This window comes from Spinacia oleracea, chromosome 1, assembly GCF_020520425.1.
Source record: "Spinacia oleracea cultivar Varoflay chromosome 1, BTI_SOV_V1, whole genome shotgun sequence".
Lineage (NCBI taxonomy): Eukaryota > Viridiplantae > Streptophyta > Magnoliopsida > Caryophyllales > Amaranthaceae > Spinacia > Spinacia oleracea.
Genome location: NC_079487.1, coordinates 42,649,288 through 42,658,626, shown reverse-complemented (window position 1 = coordinate 42,658,626; position 9,339 = coordinate 42,649,288). Strand labels below are relative to the sequence as shown.

The window sequence follows — 9,339 nt, the reverse complement described above, 5'->3', positions numbered from 1 at the left end:
TATAGCTGTTAAGGCCTCCATTGTTGTTGTTCTACTTTGTGCTTCGTTGTGCAAATCGATCAGTTTCAACATGGTATCAGAGCAGTGATTCGAGATTCTGGATCGTCTTCTTCTTCTAATACTGATTACATTGTTCGATCAAAATTATGTGTTCTTCAGTTCTTGAGGTTTGATCTTCTTTCATCTGATTCAGTAGGTATATTTCTAATTGCTGATTGATTAGGATATTCTACTGCTCTTTCTCCTGAATTGTGGAAGTTTTGCTGAAATTCTTTACTTCTTTACTCTATTGTGCTTGATTCTCCAACACAATTAGTTTAGCATTCATTGTTCTCAGTAGATTGCTATATTTTTCTACCTAGAATATCATAAAATCAAAAATGGCTACACAAAATTTAGCACCAAATCAAGATCATGCAAGTCCTTTTTATTTGCATCCAACTGATAACACAGCCAGTCAGCTGGTTTCAGTTAAGTTCAAAGGAGAAGGTTATGGAGACTGGAAGAAGAGCATGATGATTTCTATGTCATCTAAGAACAAACTAGGTTTTGTTAATGTCACAATAGAGAAACCAAAACCTACACATCCATCTTATCAGGCCTGGATGAGATGTAATGATATGATGATATCATGGATCCTGTTTAATCTTGATGCAACCATTTCAAAGAGTGTCTTGTACTTTCACACTGCTAGAGAAATTTGGGTGGACCAAGAGGATAGATTTGGTTTTGTGTCAGGCCACAGTTGTTTTCTCTAGAACAACAAGCAGCTGAAATCACTCAGGGAGGACAAAATGTTGCAGAATTCTTCACAGAGATAAAATCCATATGGGATAAGATTAGTGCAGCCAATCCATTTCCAACCTGTACATGTAACTTGTGTGCATGCAATCTGACTCAGAAAATCTTTAAGATGCAACAGGAGCAACGATTGATGCAATTTCTAATGAAACTAGCAGAGCATCTGTCTGTAACTAGGGGAAGTCTTTTGATGATGCATCCCTTGCCTACTATATCACATGCTTACAGGATGCTAGCACAGGAAGAGAGACAGAGAGGAATTGCAGCACATGTTCAACAACATGAGAGTCATGCATTTGGGGCTGATAGAAGGAGATACAATGACTATCAGAATATAGGAAACCACAACTCATACAGAGGACAACAGTTTGGTGCAAAGAACACTTACCAGTACAATAAACCTACTGGGAACAAGAGGCCTTCTATATACTACTGTGATCATTGCAAGGTCAATGGACATAGCACTGAGAGATGCTTTAAGTCGCATGGGTTCCCACCTGGTTTCACTGGTTATAAGAGGGATAAAAGAGCAGCAGTGGAAAATTATTCAGATGAAGGTTAAACTGATGAAGAAATATCAGAATGCCAACAGCCTTATTATCCCATAGAGAAAGAACATTCACAATCTCAGCCTGGATGTCTTACAGCTGATCAATGCACACAGATCCTGAATCTTTTGAATAAGCAACAAAATGATAAACCAAAGCCACCAGAGGCTCATGAGGAAGGAGATGTTTCTGGACATGCTTTTATGGCAGGTAACACTTTCTGTTTTCTTACTTGTTCTAAGTCAAATTGGTTATTGGATAGTGGAGCATCAGACCATATGTGTGCTAGTCTAGGCATGTTTGACACTTATGAAGCTGTGATTAATGATAATGATTTTATCACTATACCTGATGGGAGAGAGTAGCTGTGCATCATAAGGGAACCATTACACTAAATGATCAGATACAATTGACTGGAGTATTGCATGTCCCTGATTTTCAGTATAACTGTGAGGGGGTAAAAAAAAAACGAGGCTAATGCGTGACCTCGTCCCTCGTGGGTGTGACGATTCTTTTTATTCAATCAAGTGTAATTGGATTTCCTGTGAGTTTACACCCTATTGACTAGTAATATAGGAGTCGCCATTCAGTTTTTAACGACAATGAGAAAAACTGACAAAACCCGGTTATCGTGACATAAAGAGAGTGCAATTATGTTTGACCACGACGGCCGTAGGTTCCCTTGTGATCCCTGGTGTGGGGATCTCTCAACATACACCCGCAAGGTAGAGATTGAGGGTTCGGGGGACTGTAACTACCGAGAGGAGTACTCGCTCGTCGATAACTCCAGAGGCAGGATATCCTTACTAGCTCAGCATAAATAATTGAAGGGACATGCGTTAACTATTAAACTAATCTGAGTTGATTTTAGCAATATGCAACATATAGTACTAGATCGATCGAGATTATCTGATTTAAATAGCATTAAGGGGCCTAGCATGATAATCCAATTTCCCAAAAATATTATATTTATTAAGCGTGATAGAACAATCAGATTTAGTTAGTTTAACAGTTCATAAAAATAGCGAGGAAAGCAATTAAATCATAGAAAAGGGGCACATTACGACGCACCCTTGAGAGGTGCGTCACGGTTCTATGAAAAACTAACCACTTTGACTTTGCTAATTCTCCTTTTATTTAACGAATCTCAAATTATGGGACGGGATACGTTCTGTTCGATTTATGGATCGATTGCGACAGAACGTGTGAACAATTTCGCAGCGTGAGGCTTAGGCTAGGGGTTGGAGTCAATACCCAGAATATAAATTGTGTGTTCTGTGTTATTCTTTACGTCGGCTTTAGGGGTCTATTTATAGGAAAGAGTGGCGTAGAAAGATAGATTTTCAGGAATTTGAATACGAAACGGATTAGGAAAAGAATCCGTCCCAGGTATTTTCGGCGCCCAGGGCTGGGCGTCAAAGATTTCGGCGCCCAGCTCTGGGCGTTGAAAATAGGATCCAGGCAATTTCAGCGCCCAGGGCTGGGCGTTGAAATTGTTGTTTGGGCCGTTTCTTTGTCAGATTCGGACTCTTAGAATCCGGAGCGTATGAGACTTAATCGAGTCTTTTAGTGCGTATTAATTTTATGACGGAATGCATCTGGGCCCGTTACGAACTTTAGGCTCGTTAGGATTTCAATCAATACGTGACTCTTATTTTCGAATCGTATTAGGAATAGGATTCTCTTGCAATTTCTATCTCATTTAGGATTTATGTTGGAGTGCAACACCTAATTCTGATAGGTTTCTATCTTTTATGACTTGCCACTTTTAACAACTACCCATTACGACAGTTACTATTTTAAGCAGGTTTCCATAAATAGCAGGTTTCTATAAATAGCAGGTTTCGGGTGAAATGAAAAGGGGAATTGAGATTCGTTATTTTATAGGAGACGCATTGTCAAGTGGAGATTTACGTTTTTATCATTGAACCTTTCCCTTTCGGGAATGGGGACAAAAGTAGGTGTCTACAGTTAGCCCCCACTTTGACTGAGTCTTGGAGTAAGACGATGGTCAAAGTATTAGACGGAGTGCGTCGCACAAGCCATGGTGACCTGTTTTTGCGAGGGTCTCACGAGCCCCCGAGTGATAACATTTGACTTAAGGGTCATCACTTGAAGTGTCGACATATCCCTCACGTGTCATTGGGATTTGTCAACTGATAGTATAGAAACTTCCTCACTTTGTCATTGGAAGGATCTGAAGGTGCGTAGAAACTCCCTCACTTTTTCATTTGGGAGTAGCTACAGATGTTTTCGAAATCAAAGCTATAAAGTGTAATTGGGCCTGGCCAAGCCCAACTACGAGGTAAAAAATGTTTTTAAAGATTCTCATTTTCAGGGCTAGCTAAATGAGAAAACCCCCTTGTTTTTATGGGACGTAAAACGAAGGAAAATCCAGCACATCGTTCTTTTTTGGAAAAAACGGAAAACCACTCTTTTAAATTTTGGAAAAAGGGAAAGCTACTCACATCGTTCTTTTTTGGAAAAACGGAAAACCAAAAGCTACTCACATCGTTCTTTTTTTTTTGGAAAAACGGAAAACCAAAACCTACTCACATCGTTCTTTTTTGGGAAAAACGGAAAACCAAAAGCTACTCACATCGTTCTTTTTTTGGAAAAACGGAAAACCAAAAGCTACTCACATCGTTCTTTTTGGGAAAACGGAAAACCAGAAAAAGTTATCGCTGCAGCGACTAAGGACCTGCGCGGTTAGTGGCGCAGACCCCGCCGGCTAAAGATGGCGAGCCTATCCGCTAAGGGTGGACACCCCGTCCGATAGAAGTGGACGAATCTGTTTTGAAATTTTTTTGAAAATAAGGACCTACGCGGTTCGTGACGTAGACCCCGCCGGCTGAAGATGGCGAGCCTGTTTTTTTGTTTTGAAGATTTTTATTTTTCGAAAACTGAGGACATGCGCGGCTAGTGACGCAAACCCCGCCCGCTGAAGGTGGGCGAGCCCTGTCCGCTGAGGGTGGACATCCCTGAATTCGTTTTTTCGATTTGGAACTCGCGTGGTTCGTGGCGCGATCTTGCCCGATTGAGGTGGGCAAGTCCCTATTTCTCTTGTTCATCGTGATTTCTTTTGAGAATTTCTTTTTATTCATTCTTGTAAGAGCGAATTCATTCGAGGGATGCTCGGATTTAGTTGCAACCTAAATGTGGGTTGACAACATGCTTAGACGGACCATTGTCTTGTGGTTATCATCTTTCATGGTTTTGAGCTAGTCTTTTCGGCTCAATTTTGCCACTACTGGGGTCCATGATTAGGGGACTATAAGTATCAACGGCTACCTTTGTCTTGAGGTCGTAAACCGGTTTTATCTTTTGAGACATCCAAACACGGGATTTCGTACAACGTAGTTTGGGAATATTGTTTTAAGATATATATTTTTTTCTCGAGCCACCAAGCACTTGTGCTTGGCGGTCAGTTCTTGTCAAAGAGGTTCTTTGGGGATACGCATTTTGTAATGTCCTTGATTGTGTTTGGGATCGTGCTCGTAAGTGCGAGCGATCTTTGTAGTGGTGTGCTACTCTTGACATAGTCGTGAGGTGCGACTTTCAGTAAGGAAATCGGTAATTTTCGAGTCGAATGGATGCGGTAGGGCCCAATAGAAGTTAGGGCCTTTTTTGAGCCTGGGTTCATTTTCAGCGCCCAGGCCTGGGCGTTGAAAGTCTTGTTTGGGCTGGTCTTTTGATGACACAGTTGGCCTTTTGTTCGTTCGTGAATGTTCGATACTTAGAATGATGATATGTATGTGCGAACGAGCGTTCATAGAATGGTCGTTGTGTGCGGTCCATTAATCAGTTTGCTTGAATCATCATTTTTTTGAGCAATGACTGATTTTGAATAGTTTGCTTAGAAGCTTGATAGGGTTCAGGCCCATTCATGAAGTGGGCTCAAGCATCGTGCCCTTCTTGATCGTTCAAACATTTGCTTCGAGATTTTTATTTTGCTATGGTCATTTCGTAGCTTGGAGCCCCCAAGTATGCATGTTGGGATGCTTCCTTTTGGCGTACGATTTCTGTAGGTTCTTTCGAAAAAGATGCCTTGGGGTTCCTGCTCGTGTAGGTGCGATCTATCCCTTCCGTGGTAGGTAATATTTTGCTACCTTTAATCCTTAATGTAGAAGTCGTGTGGCTTGCATTTTGAATTTGGGCGATAAGTAGTCTTCTCCTCCTGCTCTTGGTCGTGCCCGCATTAATGCAATATGTCTCACTCTTTTTTTTAGACTTGTACCGTGGGATGGTTGAACTTATGGTGCGACGTAGGCTTGTGTGGCCTAACGGCGTGTCTTAGAACATTCCTTCAGGTGTTGGGATATCATTTGCATTGGAGTACTTCATCATGCCTTGTTCAGGTGCTCGAATAAGTGTCGCACCTTCTGCGTGGGTTTGCACGGCTTATTACTTCGTTCGATGCGAGGAGTCATAGATGTTTATTTCTTGTTTTTATATCTAGGCAAAATTTGACAAGCAGAAAGATTCAGTGCCCAGGCTGGGGCGTTAAAGATATCGGCGCCCAGCTCTGGGCGTTGAAAATGATTTCTGGGTATATTTTGACAGTTCTTATCCTTGAATTTTTTTTCTTTCGCTTTTGCTTTGGAACGATGTAGACTGTGTAACGGGCGCTTTATAGGGCGAGCGTTATGTGCAGTGGTTTGGTCGGAGTTTTGGTGACTCGCGATTTTCAGTTACCCTTGATAGTGGGGTGACTTTATATATTCTAAGTAGTGCTTTAGAATTCGGTAGAGGTTGTAGCCATTCTAAGGTTCGTTTTACACGATTAAAGCTTAGGATTGTGCCCCTATGACGTGTGTATAGCATTAGCGTCGAGAATTTGCGATAAAATAATCATCTCGAGCATTTTTAGGGTGTTTTTCTCAAGCCCCCAATTGTAGCTACGGGGTTGGCCTAGTGCTATAATCCTTTGCATACGTCTTTATGCATTCATGGTCACATGGATCATAAATAGTTTGAACCAGACTCGTTTAGTGCGAGGTACGTTCGCGTAGTGATCTGCTACTTCTCTTGTAAATGTCGTATTTGTGCGACATTGCCATGGTCAAGGTAGTCACATGTTGAAGTGTGCCTTGACCAAAAGCTAGGTGCCTTTCTTTACCCATAATCATATTTAGAAATATTTTTGACTCACTTGCAACATCGAGATAAACGCATAATTAGCCTAAACCAATGACACTTTATTATGTTCGAAGAAGTCTTTGAAAATTATTTGAAGTCCGAGTCCTACTGTGTACAATCCGAGGTGTCCTAAGTAAGTTGACTTATAGAAGGGTTCGTACAGGATTACATGAGTGAATCAAAATACTGTTACGATTTTTGGAATGCTGTCTAAGGATTTGCTGGAAGCCAGGGTGCAGGCGTCAAGAGATACTTGTGCCCGTTTGGCCTATGCTTTAGGCTTTTAAGGCCACCTTTTCCAGAATTGCGGGAATATAAACCGTTTTCAAATTGACTTAGATTTACTTGGTGTATGTCTGCACAAAAGGTCATGGTATACTTAGTTCTTTCCCTAGCTCTTTCATTTCAATTTTTAGCCCCCGGTTGTTGTTATGTCTTCCCATTAATGATGCTTTCAGATTTCGATTTTTAGATGCCCGTGTCATATGTCTGAGTAGGGTGAGCCTTGGTTAAGTGCCAAGTCCTATTGACAATGTCTGATTTTTTCAAAGGAGATTGCAAGCATTTGAATTACCATGAACGGGTGCCCTGAGTTCGAAGGAACGATGGGGCGATGCCGTAGAACAATCCTCTTTGTTGCAAGCTTACTGCCTTTATTACTTGTTGGCGATTATGACTGTGTCTAGTGGTGAAAGAAGGTCTTTAAGCGAACGACCATGTCTGGTGGTGAAAGAAAGTCTTTAAGTGAGTTAGTTCGCTTTTAGGGAGGGTCAAGTTGAGTATTTTAGAGGTCATGGATGCTTGCGCTAGCCCCCATTCGATTGAGGCAAAGCGATCTTTTGAGTCTTGGCTAAGTGCCTAGGAGTGCGAGTGCTCCTTCTGGCAAGGGTACGTGCCCTTATTATTTTTCGATTTGTGCTCATTAATTTTGGCATCTTGATGACTTGGATTCTTCCTTTGACTTAAATTTTTCTTTCGACTTGGATTGCAAGTAATTAAATTTCAATAAGGGACTCTATTTCTTATTCTTGTTTTTCTATAGGCTTTAATATTTTTGCAAATTGGTTGGACCGAATCATGGATTGCCTACGTATCCGCCTTAAATAGATTTAATTTGGAATCAGGTCCTGCATAGTTCTTAGCCTAGAAAATGGTTTCTTAGAATGCCGATTCGAAACAAGTACGTTCTGAGGTGGAAACATATTATTTGAAACGGTAGAATAAGTGAAGTTTATTATTATTTTAATCTGCTGCTTTGCCGTAAGCCAAAAATTTGTTTTATATTTTTTTGAGTACATGTATTTCTTGGTGGTACGTATATCTGAATACGTGTTATACCCCTCCAAGTGTTCGTTATTTTTCCGTGTATGTGCGGATAAAATGACGAGCACTTCTGGACAAAATTTGGCAGGCAGAGAGATTCGGCGCCCAGGCAGGGGCGCTAAAGATTTCGGCGCCCAGCTGTGGGCGCTAAAAATAATTTCTGGGCGGATCTTTTTTGGTGCGCTAAATGCTTCTTTTTCTTTTTAGACTAACTTTAGAGGCGCTTTGCAAAGTTCCCTTTTTTATTATCACATTTTATTTTTTTATTATTTTTTTTTCTTAGGTTGAGCGTAGAATTTACTTTTCATTTGTCTTCCTTTTTTATTCGTGACTCAAGACAGCTTCAAAGATGGGTTGAATGAGTTGGGATAAGTTGCAGCCTCAAGCTAGTGTCATGATTTTACATCAACCAAGGCCGATGAGTAGCATGGGGACGGCTCAAGGGTATATCAACAGGATGTATCCAAACAAGTTATATGGTCATTATGCTAATGGTGGTGTAAGAGCAGGTTTGGGCTTTGGAAATAATGGGTATGACGCACGTGTCAATGGCCGTGCGTGGTTTGCGGTTGACAATAAGTTCAAGAACAAGAGTCGAGGTAATGGTTTCTTGGGTTATGGCAATGAGAACATGGATGGGTTAGATGAGCCGAACAGGGGCCCCAGAGCGAAGGCGTCTAACAACATAAGGATTGGAAAGGGTAGACATCGTAGACCTTTATGATTTGGATTGGTTGACTCAATTCTCTTCCTTCGTTTACTTGGGTAAATTTCGCACTTTGGGAGGTACGGGCTAAGTATTTCATGGCTCGCTCTTTTCGCTCTCCCTTTTCTCTTTCTATTTTTTCTTTTTGCTCGGGATTTCTCCCCAACATAAATCCTTCAATCAATTTGGGCCAAAAGGTAGATGGTTGTGGTCTTTGAGTCACGAGGCGAGACTAAGTGAGCCTCGTTTGGTAGGCCTATAGTGGACCTTTTAATTTTAGTAGGCCTAGGGTGGACCTTTAATTTTAGTAGGCCTAGGGTGGACCTTTAAATTGTCTTACTTCGCAAGCGTATTTAGTCGTTTCTTAAAATGTGCAAATAGCGTAGATCCAAAATGTTGTTTTTACCTTATTGAATTTTAACGAAAGAATTACATCGAAAATAATTTTTTGCTTCTTTTCAGATTCCAGTTTCTGGGATTTAATTGGAAGTTGTGATTTAGACTCAAACTTTCATTAATCTTTCTGATTATAACCCGTGTATGAATACAAGGAGGTGGCCTAGACTCAAAATAATGACATGGCGTAAGCCTATAATACTTGACCAAGCGACTCTCAGACTTAGGCTAATTGGACCATAACTTTCGTTGGTTGACACTTTAGATTTTAACCCTTGGGTGTTCATTTGTCATGCGCCATTTTGCTTAATGCTGGCACGGTAGTTAATTGGGGAGATCGAATTTTTATTTTTGCAAGACTAGAATCATTAGTGCGGCTTCTCTCGTAGTGTGTATTGCTTTACCCCAATGGTAGCCTTATGGTAT

General features: G+C 40.9%; 1 protein-coding gene across 1 annotated transcript; it reads left to right on the top strand.

Annotated features, from left to right (window-relative positions):
- The first annotated feature begins 380 nt into the window (after nt 1-380).
- On the top strand, nt 381-1,714 carry LOC110776587 (uncharacterized). Its single transcript, XM_021981142.2, has 3 exons — nt 381-676; nt 739-1,358; nt 1,449-1,714. The coding sequence occupies exons 1-3, from the start codon at nt 381-383 to the stop codon at nt 1,712-1,714; spliced, it is 1,182 nt and encodes a 393-aa protein (XP_021836834.2).
- The last annotated feature ends 7,625 nt before the right edge of the window (nt 1,715-9,339 follow it).